Below are 17,066 nucleotides of genomic sequence, written 5' to 3'. Positions count from 1 at the left end.
ACGATTAAGTGAAATAAAGAGAATTTCAAGGAAAAGTGAGAAAAAACACATCAAATAACAGGGGCAGATGTATCAAGAAAAGGGTACTTATTTAAGACAATGAGCTATTTGATACTTGGCCTAATGATTTTCCTTGTGTTTCTCTGAAAATAGATGTGTTTCCATTGACATCACACATCAGTCACCATAAGTGGCTGAATACAAGTATTCCTTCAAGCTCCATCACCTTTTGTTTTGCCCTGGACCTGATCTTCTCAAAGTTATCCAGGGGCACAGAAGCACAGTATCCTTTTTCCTTGGGCTTGCATATCCAAAACTGACTCAGATTTTGAAGAAAGCAGGACAACTCCTAGCTTCACCTCCAGTTGTTCAGTGTCAGGGCTTGGGATATATTCTGGAGGTTTAGGGGCCAGATGATTAGCAGGGCTACTAAAATGGTTACTGTTAGTGTAGCAGCAAAAATAGACTAACACTGGGAGAATACTTACAAAGATTGTTCATACCCAAGTTTGGAAGTACCATAGGTATCAGAATAGCTGTCCAGGCAGGATCAATTTTCTCCTCAGGGGGTGGCTTGTGCTTGGGAAAGGGGATATTTTTATGGAGAAAAGGGGCATCTTGACTGGAGCAAACAGCTTTAGTTTCCTGGGCTCCATGTCTTCTATCGTAACTAGTGGAAGTTCCAAATTGTAGACACATGAGCACATGTTAAGAGCGTTTGCATTCTAAGATGCTTTTCAGGAAAGCCAGGACTGAGAGTCACCTTGTTACCACCTGCCTCCAGCATGAGGGAATCTAGCTGAGTGTTAACTCCGTAACAGGAGCAGCCTGCTGTCACCCATCAATCACTCTCCTCTGGGCAATACCAGTCCTGTCTGTGCATTGCAGATTGACAACAGATGTAACCCAGCTTCCAAGTCCCTTTAATGTGTGTTCTTGTGGCATCCAACCCGATCACTGGATATGCACTGGAAATACCCACATTATGTGTTCCCAAAGAAACTGTCTCAGTTTACTCATTTCACCATAAACCGCTGCCAGGGCCAGCCTTTGGGGTGGGCCATATGGGTCCCAGCCCAGGGCAGCCTGCCCAAGGGGGCGTCATGTGCAGGGTTTGGATTTGCACCTGACCTGCTGCCGAGAGGCCAGCTGGGCTGATGGAGGCAGCAGGGTAGACAGGAGAGCAGCGGGGGAGAGACAACTAGTTGCCTGGCTCTGATGGCTCCTCCACCCTGCTCCATGTGTGCAACTGATGCTGTTCCTGTCCCCCACCCCGCCCTCCCTTCATCCCTGGAGTCACCCCTGGCCACTCTGCACTGGGAGTGTCCTCCTGTCTGCTCTGTGGAGGGAGCTTATGGCAGGGTGTCCCTCTCCTCCCACCCATGTGCCTGATTTCCACTAAGCTGGGGTTATGGCACAGGGAGAAATCTGTGTGTGCTGCTGCCTCTCTGGGTCCAAGAGCTGCTAGAATCTGAACAAGCCTAGTTCAGGCTCCTGACCCTGAGTGCTTTCTTAAGGAGACAGCACACTCACTCACGCAGGCACAGACATACTCCCCTCAACACATGCACACACACACACACACCCCATCCAGGTCACTTCCCCACCTGGGTTGTGCTGAGGCATCAGCAGCTGCTGCTCTCCTGCCCTCCCCTTACACAGCCTGCAGGGGAAGTGACCTGGCTGCAGGAAGCCCTGACATCGCTCCTTACTCCCCCCATCACAGCCCCGTAGGGCTGCAGGTGGGGGGGGGGGGGAGACAGAGGAGCAGCAGTCCAGTGGGGGAGCAAGCAGCAATGCCAGCTGCTTTGTGCATCCAGGTCAGTTTCCCAGTGTGGGTGCAGGAGGGGGATGAAAGGGTTAGGGCACGGGGCAGGGGTCAGGAGGGAGGTGCAAGGGGTAGGAGTGAAGGGGCACAGTGCAGAGGGCAGGTGTTGGGATGTAGGGTATGCACTGTGCAGGGGTTGGGGTACAGGAAGGGCAGGGGTTGGGATGAAGGGGACACTGCAGGGTTAGGGGCACATGAGGGGGCAAGTGCAGGGGTTGGGGCTCAGGAGGGAGGTGCAGGGGGTAGGAGTGAAGGGGTACAGGGATTGGGGCATAGGAGGGGAGTGCAGGGGTTGGGATGAAGGGGCACAGTGCAGGGGGTAGGGGCACAGGAGGGGGCAGGTGTTGGGGTGCAGAAGGGGGCAGAGGTTGAGAGTAAAAGGGGTGTAGGGATTAGGGGTACAAGAGGGGGGAAAAGCATTAGGGGCAAAGAGGGCACAGTGCAGGGTCTAGGGGGGAAGACAGGGTGGTAGCCTGGGGAGCCCATGGAGGACCAGGGACAATGGGGGGGATGCCACACCCACAGAGGCCGGGGCACCAAAATGCACCAGAATGCAAGTTTGCCTAGGGTGCCATTTTCCCTAAGGCCGGCTCTGAGCTCCTCTATTATGCACAGCACTTGAGTTCAATTATAAAACAAAAGGAAATTCATTTAAGACAGAATAGAGATTCAAATAAAAGCCAGTGAGAGAGATGGGAACAAATGATTACATATAAAACAACCACATGCATTCTAAAGTCTAAATTTCACTCCTCCTATCTAAAAGGGTTTCTCACCCAAACTTCTCTTCACGGTTTTCAACCAAGCCTGGTTGAGATCCCTTTTTCCTAATGCAGATTTGCTGTCTTTTACTCCCTAGGAGAAAGATGCCAGGGTGTCTTTGCACCCCTAAATATACAAGAACAGACCTCTGATGTTCACCTCAAGATAAGGTTCCCCTCTGTTTACCTCTTCCCATTAATTTCATACTCAGGTCTCATCAGCTCTTTGTTAGCATTTTACTTAGAATGCTAATAGACTTCTATTAGAGAGACGAGCTGGATGAGGTAATAACTTTTATTGGAACAATTGATTTTGGTGAGAAAGACAAGTTTTCAAACCACACAGAGTTTTTCTTCAGGTCTGAGAAATATGGTGTCTCACCAAGAAGTTGGTCTAGTAAAAGATATCTCACCTACCCTGTCTCTTTAATATCCTGGGACCCAGGTGGTGACAACTACACTGCCTACAATAAACTCCTACTGAATGACATACAATGCACTATCATCTCTAAGGGGGGCGGGGGGGGTAAGTGTCTCCCATTCCCTGCTTGGAAGAGTTTGTCTCAAGACTAGGTACCTTCCGAGTGACTGGTTTTTAAACAGACAGAGTGTAAGAAGAATGTGTGGAGTCGTGTGCTTATATATAATAAATAAAAACACACAACTCCTCACATATTCTCCATAGACATCTCACAATGGTTATTATGTCTAATGTGATACAGGCTTCCAAAAGAGATGTTATATAACATTCTTTTAGTGAACTCAGGGGATCCCTCTATACCCCAGCAACCTCTGCCAGTTGCCATCCAGTGGTTCTTCAGTCACACATGCAATCAGCACACTTTGTACAAAAGCCCGAGTTGCCAAGCATACGTATATATTTGTGAGGACACCTGACAACAGGCTTCTGTACACTGGTGTGAGACAACAACTGAATGCAAATATACTGAGGGGGTCTATTGGATTGGAAAAACTATTATACAAAGAACAGATATTGCTAACTGCTCAGACTAATAAATACACTCCAAGGTATGTCCAGAATTTTCTCATCTAAATCAAATAGAGAACCCAGCCTATGTAACATGGCTTCCTCTCACTAAAATGGACTTTCACCAAACAGAATGTAGAAGCAGCATAAGTCTTTCCAGTTAAGGTTCAAATGAGTTATGATAGATGTGCACAAGGGCAGATATTTTTAAAAAGGGACAACACAAATTTTTCCCCTAGTACCCTGTGCCATGTGACTGCGGAGGAAAAGGCTGGAGGACTGGGGAAATCCAGTCATTTCTTTTCTTTTTTTAAAGAAAAGCATTTTCACAACCATAACCAAAACTGCAGACTTATATTTAGTGCACTTAACTGGTAACATTCACACTTTCTTCCTTTAAAAATATACAAAGCATGCTGGTACAGTGTTCATCTTGTGAAATTTGAAATAGGTTGGGAGAAGTGAAGACCTTGGGCCCAATTCTATCCCTCTTATAGGGTGACCAGATGTCCCAGTTTTATAAGGACAGTCCCGATTTTTGGGTCTTTTTCTTATATAGGCTCCTATTACCCCCCACCCCCATCCCGATTTTTCACATTTGCTGTCTGATCACCCTACCCTCTTATGATGAGTTCTACCTTGTTTTCAGTTAGGCTAATTGCAGAGTAATCATCTACTCAACATGAGTAAGGATGGCAGAACTGTACCCTTTATAAACTACAGCCTTTATAAGGAGATATGGGAAGTATACACCCTGTTTGTTTTTAATTTTTATATACACACACACACACACACACACCCACCCACCCCCTACCTCAGTCTGGTACATACAATAAGCAAAAGATCTGCTCTTCAGAATTACACTTAAAAGTCATCCCTGGCGGGGATGGCTCAACTGTATCCAGAGAGGGGTTATACAGTAAAATTATTCTAACCCAACCTTCAAATTGGTGGCAGTTTTATAACAAGGGGTTCTTGCCGGCCCTCAAGATTCCCCTTCACCATCTCAATTAAACATACTATTCTGAGATATTAACCATGAAAGTTTATAGAAAACTGAAACTAAGATGACTTTAAAGGCAATACTGAGTCTAAGGAGGAAGAGATCTGAGTTGTGTATAGCTGGACTTAGAGGGGGGGGAAGTTATATTCCTAGACCACCACATATATCCCTATGGCATCTAGCCAGAATATTAACAGATTTATTATCTGATGTAAACAAACAGTTAAGTTCCACTCTTTCAGAATTCTTCATATCTTTTCTTCTTACAAAGGATCTCTATACAGTGGATCTTTTAAAATCAAGTAATTCCCCCCTCCTACCCCCCACAGGACAACTTCACTGTAGGCCAAATCCTAAGGTTCTACTTACTCAGTTTGGTAGGATTTGACCCTAAAAACACCCATTGACTTTTGTCTGTTGCACCGCTGCTATTATCCAGGAAACTTTCCTGCTTCAGGACAGAGTAAGCAACCTCAGGATTTGATCATATATACAAAATATCACAACTTGCATACAAAAATTCACTGATAATAGTCATGGTTTCCGTCCTTCACTAGAAACAGTTTCACTCTAATCTGGTTCCACTGTATGAATAACTTTTGTAAGTACACTGCATGAAGTGAGTGCCAAATAGTGCAACAGACCTTTGGTCAGTCTACCCCCCACACCCAGGCAGAGGATATAACCAGACACAATGCTGTGGGAAGATACAGCTGTGATGAGCTTCAGACAAATAAAATGTAATGTCACCTACTATGGAAGAACTTGTGGCAATTAGTTTGCAAGATGTTTTTAAGGGTCTGTTTTTATTATCTTATTACAAAAATTAAAAAGGAAATAAAATATTTTCCAAATTAAATGGATCCTTTTGGATGGCATCTTATGCACACCTGTGATATGCAACATGTACACATTTTGGATACTTCTCTATTAATTTCTCATAAAGCTCTATAAACCATCTAGCTATTTACATCAATATTTCGATCTCTATATTTATATCTGTAACTTACACACCCTAACTCACCTGTCTTTCAGCACTTAGCTAGACAAGTACCATTTGCCACGCATGGTTAAAACGTTCCTACCTTGAATTCCCCTGGCAAAAGAAGAACTGCACCGTTATGCTGATCACAGAACCGATATTTCGATGTGGTTTTATTTTATTTCCACCTAATTTTTTGAGGTTCTCTACCTGCCTATATGTACCTGCAATTGCAAAGAAATAAAATGGGTGGGAAATCAGCCGCGGGTGTCAGCGGCCCCATCAGCGTGAATTCTCACTGTGCCTGTTTCAGGGCTCCCCCATCACCATAGTGCCTAGGCTCCCCCTGAAGCAAACCTGGGCTCTCCGCAGCGCCTGGGGCGGCTGCATCCTGGAGGGCGTCATTTGGGACGGAGGGTTGCTCCTGCCGGCTGTGCCAGGGGGCCGCAGGAGGAGAAGCCCTGCCAGGGCCAGGGGAAGGCCCGCTGGCGCGGCGCGGGCGCGCAGTACCTCGTTGTGGTGCAGGTGGTGCTGTCCCTGCAGCGCTGCCCCCTGCTCCCGCGCGGCTCCCAGCGTCTGCAGCAGGTGGTTGAGCTGGGCGGCCGAGAGGCTGCGGTTCTCCCCGAACAGGCTCAGCAAGTCCTCGGCGAAGCCCCCCCTGGCCGCGGGGCCGCCCTGCTGCGGGGCCCGCGCACCCGCGGCCAGCGGGCCGAATGCCGCGGCAGCTGCCAGCACTAGGGCCGCCACCGCCACCCGGGGCATCCCGGCGCCACCCGGCGCTGCCGCAGCCGCCGGGACCGAGCGCGGGGCGCTGCTCGCCGCTGGCCCCCGGGCTCCGCGCCGCTTCCCACGGGCTCCGTCCCGGCTCCGCTCCCGCAGCTTCCCCACGCTCGCGGCGTCTCCACGGCCCCCGGCGGGAGGCGGGTAGGGGCCGGCTGCAGCCTCCGCGCCCTGGACGGAAGAAGCGACGCCTCGGCGCGCCTGATAAGAGAGCGCAAGAGACGGGGCGATAAGGCAGCGCGCAGCTCCCAGCGGGCTCGCCCCGCGGAGCCAGACCCGGGCGAGGCTCCGCCGCACACCCCGCAGCGTCCCGGACTCTCCGGCGCGCTCAGCGGGAAGCCGCCGCCGCCGCTCCCCAGAACGCTCCGAGGAGGAGCAATATTTTCAGCCTCCTTAAAAACTCGCTCCCCACTCACAGCCCCCTGCCCCCGTCTTGCAGTCCCGCTGTCACACACGCTGCGCGACCCCCAGCGCCGCTCATCCCGCCTCACCCGCTCTCTCTGCCTCCGTCCCAGCCCTGCCTCTGCCCAGATAAAGGCTAAAGGAGGGGCACGTGCTGCAATTCCACCGCCCCGCACGGGTACGTCGTCCGACCCTTGCACTGGCTCCGGGGTTAAAGATCGGTCGTGCAGCTCAGCGGCTTCGGCATCTAACTTCCCCCAGCCAGAGAGCCGTCGACGTGAGCTGGGTTAGAGACTAGATCCTGCTCCCTAGGTAGCCGCCCCGCATGCTCCCTAGCAGCGTGTGGCTGAACCGAAGCCTGGGCTGGGAAATAACCGATTTATAGGTCAAGCTTGGCAGGCACGGAGAAGTGGCGCTAGTTCTCCCATCCCAGACCAAAAGACTCCCCCTCCCCTTCGCTCCTCAGAGGTGGGTCTCTCCCCCGCACGCCTGACCGTGTCCTTTTCCAGCTGGGGTTGAAGTCAGAGATAAAAGCGGGAACACCACAGCTGATTAGAGCCAACGGAATGTTGCGGGATGAGTGTGCAGGGCACGAATTCTGGGCGAGTGCTCCGTACCCAGAGTGCCAGCTGCCTCCCATTAGCCCTACCGAAAAGGTCTCCCCTTCTAATATGTTGTTATTAATATCTATCAGCGCTTCACAGCTGGTTTTTAATTCCAGGGAATTCCTTGCTCTTCAACTACTCTTGCTTTAAGAGGTAATTTATTATTAACGGAGCTGTGAAGCTCATGACAAAAACCAGTATTATTGTAAGCCTGCTATCCCCACAATATAGCAAAGGGCTAGACTGTGTCACAACCACTTAACCCATAGAAGGGGTCTGATTGTTATGCCACCATAGGAGCACCCCAAGTTAAAAATATGACTCAAGAAGCCATAGGGAACCCAAGGAGCCACAACTCATTTGATTCCCACCCCCTTGCTCCAGAGTAGTGGTTCTCAACCAGGGGTATGGGTATTCCTTGGGGTACACAGAGGTCTCCCAGAGGGTACATCAACTCATCTAGTTGAGTTTTACAACAGGCTACATAAAAAGCACTAGCAAAGTCAGTACAAATTAAAATATCATATAGTCACTGACTTGTTTATACTGCTCTCTATATTATACACTGAAATGTAAATACAATATTTGTATTCCAATTAATCTATTTTATAATTATATGGTAAAAATGAGAAGGTATGCAATTTTTCATTAATAGTGTGCTGTGACACTTTTGTGTTTTTATGTCTCATTTTGTAAACAAGTAGTTTTTAAGTGGGGTGAAATTTGGGAGTATGCAAGACAAATCAGACTCCTGAAAGGGGTACAGTAGTCTGGAAAGGTTGAAAGCCACTGCTTCAGAGGTTAATAATTTGCTACTGTACTTGGCTCTGCTAAGAGAAATTACTACACCTCCTCCTCCTCTTCCTCCTCCTGACTCAGCTCTGCTGGCTGGCATGTTGTGGGTTCTGAACTGACTCTGTTCCCTGTTCCACCCTCTGTCCACTCCCCACATACCTGTCTTGAGGTCTGAGGAGGTGGGAGGAGGGAAGGAAGCCATTTCCCGGCAGATTTTTCTTATGAAGCACAGCACTGTAAATTAGGGTTTGTCTGCTCAGGGAGTTACTGCAGGATAACTCCATGTGTGGACACTCTTGTTTTGGAATAAAAGTGTCTTGTTCCTATTTAGCTTAACCCATGTGGCATCCCCCGTTTTCAAGCAGGAGTCATTCAATGTTGATAGCACTTGAGTCTGCTGACACAGCTTTCCAGATATAGTCTCTCCACTACAAAAGTGCATGTCAAGTTCCTGCCACAAAATGGGTGATTTAATCCACAATTATGGGTGTGATTACAAATAGTGTTCATAAAACCAAACAGAATCCATAATTGGACACAGATATATTCCCCCAAACTGTCACATTCATTATTTAGATCAGAGGTGTTTAAAAAAAAATCTTAAGGATATAAACTCTCATGCTTCAGGACATCCACCAACCACTAGGTGCCTCAGGTTAGGAAGAAATTTCTCCTATAAGTAAGTTATTCTATAACTGTATATTATGAGGTTTCTTGCACATTCCTTTAAATCATTTGGTATTTACCACAATCAGAGGCAGGAGACGGGTCTAGATGGTTCACTGGTCTGATGTGGTATCACAATTCCTATGTGGCAATAAAACCTGTGTCTCATCAAGATGTAGGTATTAAGGGGGCACATCACCAACAACAGAGATAAATCATTGTAGCTCTCTGGAGCTATGTCGCTTTAGCTGAACTGATGATCTGGCCCTAGCTATGTGTTTGGCCCAAAACTTCCTGTGGCTTGAAACCAAAGTTTTACATTCTGAGGACCTTGTAGCCTGGATAACAGAACTGTGATGGAAATGTGGTCAAAGACACTTTATTCACAAATAAAACTTCTTAGTATAAATTCTATAAAAACAATTTCAATGTGACAAAACATCATGAAGCAAAGAAACTGTCAGTGATGTCACTCGCGAGCAGAAAAATACACAATGAGAACTATATTTATACAAGTTCTACTCTACCCTGCCACTCCCATAGTTAGATGTCCTTTTGCCATTCCTCCCTGCAGTCTACACTGAAATGAAAGGTGTAGGTGACAGAGAGCTGACTACACTGGCTTTTTGCAACACAAGGTTTCTACTGTGGCAGAAAAAAACCTTGGCTCCCACTTTCTTTAGGGTACTTTCCAACTGCTATGCACCGCTGAGGCGGAAAACAGGAGGCAGAACTGGGGCCTAAGATGCTTTCTGCTTCAATGTATCCATCTGTAAGATGGATGTAGTAATGTCTAGTTAGGTGTAGCAGGCGCTTTGGAATTTAAGATTTGCAAATGCTTTCAGATGAGTGGATGAACAGTGCTAGATAACTATAGACTATTAGTACATTTTTGTCAAAACCATACATTGATTGAGATATAGACACTCTCAAAGTTGTGCTGTCTTTGTTTTAAATTGCAGAATTTATTAAAGTCCTCAGCAACTATATGTAAATGATAATAAAAACAGTATAATTAAATAAACAAACTCTTATTTGCATTAGAGATTCAGCCCATATTTGCATAATGCTGCGAGTTCAAGGAATTCCTGGGCAATTCCAGTGGGAATTATTTTCTGTTACCAATCCTCTACAGAATGAAAATCCTCCTCTGCTTGGGGGATAGCCAAAGTTGTTTTTTTTCCTCATGGAGTGATACATTCTTACTCTTTTGGTTAAAAGAGCTTCTAAGCTGAATATTATATGAAAAGACCATCAAAGAGCTAGAAAGTAGTATTAAGTAAGATCAAATGGGTCATATATGTTTAGAACTATTTGTAGAATTGAAGGGTTAATTAAGATTGTGTGTGTGTATGTATATATATATAATCTTAATATATGCCAAATATAGTGTTTGTTCCTTAGATAACGAATCAAGGAAGTAGTTTCCCTTGCAGTCAAGTCTGGCAATGAATCTAACCAAATCTTGTAGAGCCACTGAGGTGAAAGAACAACATACAACATTACTCTTTTGTATTCCATGGTCCGATTCAGCACTTTCTTGCATCTTCTTGAGTTATTTTCACCTGTACAATGTGAGGGCACATCGGGCAAGATAATGGAAAATCATGCCTGTAACTAGCAATTCAGTTCTTCATAGAGCACCAAACCCAGCCTTGGTGTGAGTGAGTGAATCTTACTGACACCCACTTACACCAAAGGTGGATTGGCTTGTACTGTTTTTTATTATTTATTAGATATCTCAAATTCAGATCTGTATGAATGAAATAAAGAATCTGATTGACCGAAAATTATTTTACATTCTATAGTTTGGTGGATAAGATGCATATATCCCTCACACCAACATTTTTTCCAGGATACTTCATTCAAGTAATTTGTTCTTAAATGAGATGTGAAAAAAGTATTTAGGTGGTAGTTACTGTAAATTACTTTCCTTTTAAAAACTATAACCTGTAGTTAACCACCCAGGAATAAAGCAATCCATATAAATGCAGTTGGATATTTCAGTGTAAAAATATTGGGCAAACATCTATTGCATCTTCCCTTAATTTTTATTTTCCAAATTGATCTACTCAGTTGTTACTACTGGACTTCCCACAGATTTTTTTAAAGTTAGTTTGAGGGATTCTGGCATTTTTTGGAAACACGGTCATGATTGTTCTAGGTTCTACTGCCTGGTAATCATAACATTCAAAGAGATAAACAGTATACCAGCCCAGATCCTCAGCTGGTATAAACTGATTCAATTCAGTGTTGCCAAATCTTGAATCTTGCGTTATTTGGTGATTTTCTTAAATCCCTGGCTCTTGGTGCATGTAATTAGGTGACAATATCGGGTTTTATTTTTATATTTTAAAGTAAGTTTGAAGCCCTCATAGTTGCCTAGAAAAGCTGGAAAATATGACCCAAGTGTACTCTAAAGACTCAAAAAGCAGAAGGCAAATAAAAGGCATCTATAATTTATTGCCCAGGATTTTATAGAAGCATCTCATCTCTACTACCTGTATTTTCCATTCGAGTTTCGTAAAATCCTGAGCATCTCCTACTTTGACCATATCACTAATGAAGAGGTCTGCAACATCATCACCCAGTGCGCTGGGTCATATGAAGACCTCCTTATGACCCTGAAGAAGCACAAGCTGAAGTGGTACGGCCATGTAACAAGATCATCTGGCCTATCTGAGATCATCCTCCAAGGCACAGTACAGGGGAAGAGAAGAAGAGGTAGACAGAAGAAGAGATGGATTGACAACATAAAAGAGTGAATAGGAATGGACTTCGCGGAGATTCAAGCACTGTCACACAGTTGTCAGGGGTGGAGACAATTGGTTGATTGCTCATCGATGATGGTGCCCCAATGACCAATGCGGTTATAGGAGTGATGATTATGATGATAATTTATTGGGTTTTTAAACCTCAAGATTTTTAAGACAAGCTCATGATTTTGGGAGGCCCGACTCATGATTTTTGAATGCTTGGAGTTGGCAATATTGCTGCAGAGCTAATTTATCTCATCTGAAGATAACAGTTAAGAGGAAAGTTATAGAAATATAAATTGATTGATGTTCTAAGGTATGTTTCTTAGGAACAAGGAATTGCTCTGTTTAATGAAGACAATGGGAGTTCTGGATTTGCAAGAAAACAGAATCAAGCCTCAATTTTTTAAAGAAAAAGTGGTTTCTTATAGGCCATCATATGCCAGCAATGCCCCTCTGCTATGTACATCGGCCAAACTGGACAGTCTCTAAGGAAAAGGATAAATGGACACAAATCAGACATTAGGAATGGCAATATACAAAAACCTGTAGGAGAACACTTCAACCTCCCTGGCCACACAATAGCAGATTTTAAGGTGGCCATCCTACAGCAAAAAAACTTTAGGACCAGACTTCAAAGAGAAACTGCAGAGCTCCAGTTCATCTGCAAATTTAACACCATCAGCTCAGGACTAAACAAAGACTGTGAATGGCTTGCCAATTACAGAACCAGTTTCTCCTCCCTTGGTTTTCACACCTCAGCTGCTGGAACAAGGCCTCATCCTCCCTGATTGATCTAACCTCGTTATCTCTAGCTTGCTTCTTGCTTGCTTATATATACACCTGCCCCTGGAAATTTCCACTGCTTGCATCTGAAGAAGTGGGTATTCACCCACGAAAGCTCATGCTGCAAAACGTCTGTTAGTCTATAAGGTGCCACAGGATTCTTTGCTGCTTCTACAGAACCAGACTAACACGGCTACCCCTCTGATACTTGGTTTCTTAGTGACTGTGAAGTGGGTAGAAAGATATTACTGAGGTACAAGAAAGAATTAAAAACTGTAGAGGGCTATTCTGATATCACACAGTGTTACATTGGTATAACTGCTTTGAATTCAACTCCTAATTTACTCTGGAGTAAGTGAGATCAGAATCAAGCCCACTGTTTGTGTGTGTATATATATATATATACACACACACCTCTACCCCGATATAATGCGACCCAATATAACACAAATTCGGATATAACGTGGTAAAGCAGCGCTCCGGGTGGGCAGGGCTGCGCACTCCGGTGGATCAAAGCAAGTTCTATATAACGCGGTTTCACCTATAATGCGGTAAGATTTTTTGGCTCCCAAGGACAGCGTTATATCGGGGTAGAGGTGTGTGTGTGTATACTTTGCAACTCAGGTAAAAAAATGAATATATGCTAGAAGAAATATCTGGTATTTTGGCTTCCTTTTCATTTCTATCTGGGCAAAAGAATGTATTTGGTACGAGATTGTCACTCTGTAACAAAATGATTTTTATAGTGTGATGTATTGATATATTATGTACTTTTTCTAAAAAAACCCAGCACATTATATGTAATGTTTCATCAGAATAGTTTTCCATTTGCTGTTCTTTGTGTATTTTTTCTTGTCTTCTTTTTTAAACTTAATAAACAATTAAAAAGTTACACATCACAGATATTAATGAAGGATTCCGTGCTAGATCCTGCTCCTATTGGAGTTAGTGATAAAATTCCCATTAAGTTCCAGGGGAGCAGGATTAAGCTTCTAAAGAATTGTATTCCACTTGTCCCCAATATTTTCCCACTTTACATATCAAACGCAGAGAGTTTCATGTTGTGATGTCTTAGGCAAATAACATGCCAGCCTTAGGCCTGGTCTACACTGCTGGTGGGGGGGTGGGGAATTTGATCTAAGTTACACAACTTCAGCTACATGAATAATGTAGCTGAAGTCTACGTACTTAGATTGACTTACCGTGGTGTCTTCACCATGGTGAGTCAACTGCTGATGCTCCCCTGTTGACTCCACCTGCGCCTCTTGCGGTGGTGGAGTATAGGAGTTGACGGGAGAGCGCTCGGGGATTGATTGACCCCCGCTGGATCGATTGCTGCGGGGGTCAATCCGGCTGGTAGTGTAGACATACCCTTAGAAGGGCTGCTTTCCTAATGCTGCACTGTCACAGTTTGCAGAATAGTATTGCTGTGGTAATCAATCATAACGTGTGTCATCACTGAGGTATTTTTTATTAGCTGTAATATCCCATATGTAGTTTGCTATACTGAGAACAAGGAATCTTGACTCATGTAAAAAGTTACATTATGCAACAAGTTTCAGCCAGCCATATAGGTGTTACTGGTTCTACAACTCCCTTTTTACAAGTTAAATAGTTCTTTCTCTGGGAAGGCGTAAAATTGTTTATCTGAAGCGGCATATGCAATCCTATATACAGTTTGCAGATACCTATCCAATGTGTAAGGAAATATATATTTAAAAGCAATGTCTCCTAGCCAAGCAGAGGCTATCTCAGTACTAAAACACCCAGGCCAAGCACATATTCACTGACACTGTTTTCTATATTCACTTGCAATGCTGCAATATACATGCACTTTGCCATAAGGTGGATGTAAAAAAAAATTGACTTTTTTGGGCAGCCATGAAATAATCTCATTAAAAAGATGTATTTTAATAAAGGATGAGTGTCTGCTTTCAAAACATTATCTAAATGGATTTCAACAGATGAAACATGGACAGGTCCTCAAAGCAGTATTTGACAGGTCTTAGTAAAATATAACATAACTGCATACCATGCTCTCTAAAGGGTAACATGGACTGCACATTAATTCACTTCTTAACTTTGCTTAACACCAGAAACTTTCTCCTAGCCTCATTAGACTCACCTGAAACTGTGTAATACAACTGTAAATCAGGCAAACTCATGCATGGAAATACTGACCCCTCTTTGTTTACAGAAGACCCATCAATGGGCTTTGGTTCAGATTCTAGAACAGGAACACTTTCTATGTTCTGGGGTGTAGGATTTGGGGGTTCTGCAACTCTATGGGCTGCACAGCATAGTGGTGTGGAGGTTCATTGCACAGGGGGGAGGGGTTGTGGAAATAGATTGCAAGGGAGGAGAGGGTGAGGTTTGTGAACCTACAGCTACACAGGTTATTACTTTTATTTATTTTATTATAGTAATGCTTAGGAGCTTCAATAAAGATCCAAAGCTCCACTGGACTAGACACTATACAGACACACAATAATAGACAGTCCCATTCCCAAAGAGCTTGGAATTTAAATACACAAGGTTTTGAAAGAAGAATTGCCATCTTCATTTTAAGGCCATGGAGCTGAGACACAGAGAAATTAAGTGATTTTCCCAAGGTCACATAGGAATTCTGTGCCAGAGCTAGCAATCGAATCCACATCTCTTGAGTCCCAGTCTAATGGCTTAAGCACAAGACCATCCTTCTTCCATCTGGTTCAATTCCTTCTTCCCACTACAGAGAGGAACTCTGGGCCTACTGTAGCCTTAAGGCCACAGTAGAAGCTGCAGAGTACAATCTAGGGGGAAGAGTCCTTCTATCCATCCGCTCCACCAGCCCAACTACAAATGCTCAATGCACAGCTCATTTATTTGGGCTCTGCGCTGATACTAGGATTTGATCCTTAATATTAAAATCCCTTTATTTCTATGTTTTCCACTGGTAAAACCAACTTTCTGGTTAAAATTAAGATTTACTTTACAATCCCATTGTTATTTTGTGAGGTAATGCATCAAACCATTCCCAAAAGAGAATTACTATCTGTCTTCCTTCCAAAAGAAAAAGAAAAGTGAATGGAACTTCTGGGACTGCTGGGTGTCTCTAAAAAAAGGCTATTGGGTCTAGTCCTATCCCAAGAAATTGCCTGTATAGGGTCCAGAAAGAGGACTGAGCATAACAAGGGCAGAGACCAAGAGGAAGTCAGCACTGTACTTTTTCCCTCTCCCTCAGAGGGAGGAAGGATGGGGAACAAACTGGATTGTAACAATAGCTGAACCAGAGGAACCAAGTTATACGCATCTCCCTACCCAGAAAGTATGTCAACAAGGGAAAGAACTGGATGGTTGCAACAGCAGCAGTCAATGCAATATTTTTAGTACAAATTGACCGAGGCACAAAGTTAGGATCTGAATCTGAATTTCCCCAAAGTTTCAGGATGTTTAGATCTGGGACTTATTTTCATTGGAATGTTGCAGAGAGCCATTTGCTATAATGTCTTTTGAATTACAAATACTGTAACACATATAATAGAAAATGTGAATGTTAAAGGTTTTGGAAAATTCTGTACATTATCAAGTAAGAAGGAAAAAATGCTCTGTTGTAATTTATATGGGCCAAATCCTATGGAAAAATGGGAGAGTATGTGAATAAGGATAAAGGAAAAATGAAGAGGAAATTGATTAAGAATCTCAGGATTTTATCCTAGGGTATAATAAGAGGGTCATGAAAAGTAGCCAGAAAGAAGAGGATACAGAAATGAATAGACGAGAGAGTAATGTAGCAGATTTAAGTGTACTGAATTACAGAAAGTCGCCTAATTACAGTGTCACCATTAAAAAGTCAGCATTTACAATACCATGGTATCACACTGTGGTATCTGAAATAGCACAGTATTGCCCTGTATTTAGAATAAGAAACAGCTTTGCTATTTCAAATATTATGGTGTGGTAAACATTGCCATTTTAATTATGAACATGATAGATACTGGGCCAGATCTTCAGATGATGTAAATTGGCATGGCTCTGTTGGTTTCAGTGGAGTGAGTCAATTTGCACCAGTGGAGACTCTGGCTCATTAATTCTTTAAATGAGTTTACAGAAGTGGGAGTAGAGAAGATGAGTGCAAAAAGTAGAGAAGACCATGCTGCAAGATTCTAAAGAGGGCAGATGTTAGCAGTAGGAATAACTGTTTGGAAAAAAGTTCAGTGGAACAGTTTTATGTCAAAAAATGCAGCTTGATTGAAAATGAAAGATTTTGCAAAACTGTATCAATTTAACCAAAAATTTGTTTCAGAGAAAACAAAGGGGAAAAGTTCCAAAAATGCCAAAATGAACCGTTTACATTTTTCATTTAGAAATATATTTTAATTTCAAAATTTTAAGTTTTTAAATTAGATATGTATTATAGAATAAACTTTTTTTAAAAAGCAAAATCAGTATGTTTTGATTTTTATCTGAACAAAATGTTTCAGTCAATCCAAAATGATTTTTTTCTGGCTTTTCTTTTGCAGAGGATTTCAAAATTTCCAAATTGGAACAAAACCAAATTTTGAAACATAAAAATCCTGTGTGAAATGGAATTTCCATTCTTTTCAGAGCTCTAGAAAAAATCCTTCTAAGCTATGGGCCAGGTAAGAGCTTTAAGACTCTGGGTATGTCTATACTGCAACATAAGCCTATGTCTGACCCCTTTTGTCTCTGCACTGCAATTGCACTAACTCAG

At 43.6% G+C, this 17,066-nt stretch overlaps 1 protein-coding gene across 4 annotated transcripts in view; it reads right to left on the bottom strand.

Moving 5' to 3' along the window:
• The window catches only part of SLC39A8 (solute carrier family 39 member 8), a 68,123-nt gene that overhangs the window by 36,917 nt on the left and 14,140 nt on the right, over positions 1-17,066 (bottom strand). The window contains exon 1 of one of the 4 annotated variants that reach the window (XM_039539898.1): positions 6,073-6,339. The exons of 1 other annotated variant lie outside the window; for it this stretch is intronic. In XM_039539898.1, the coding sequence (XP_039395832.1) occupies positions 6,073-6,324 (252 nt within the window). In that variant the 5' untranslated portion in view covers positions 6,325-6,339. Of the gene's footprint in view, positions 1-5,665; positions 5,745-5,919; positions 5,944-6,072; positions 6,340-17,066 lie in introns of those variants that run through there. 2 more of the 4 variants (XM_039539901.1, XM_039539900.1) reach the window with 2 other exon arrangements.

The sequence above is a fragment of the Mauremys reevesii genome, linkage group 5 (assembly GCF_016161935.1).
Source record: "Mauremys reevesii isolate NIE-2019 linkage group 5, ASM1616193v1, whole genome shotgun sequence".
In the NCBI taxonomy this organism is placed as follows: Eukaryota; Metazoa; Chordata; order Testudines; family Geoemydidae; genus Mauremys; species Mauremys reevesii.
The sequence above is the reverse complement of the archived record's forward strand: the minus strand, read 5'-3'. Positions and strand labels throughout refer to the sequence as shown.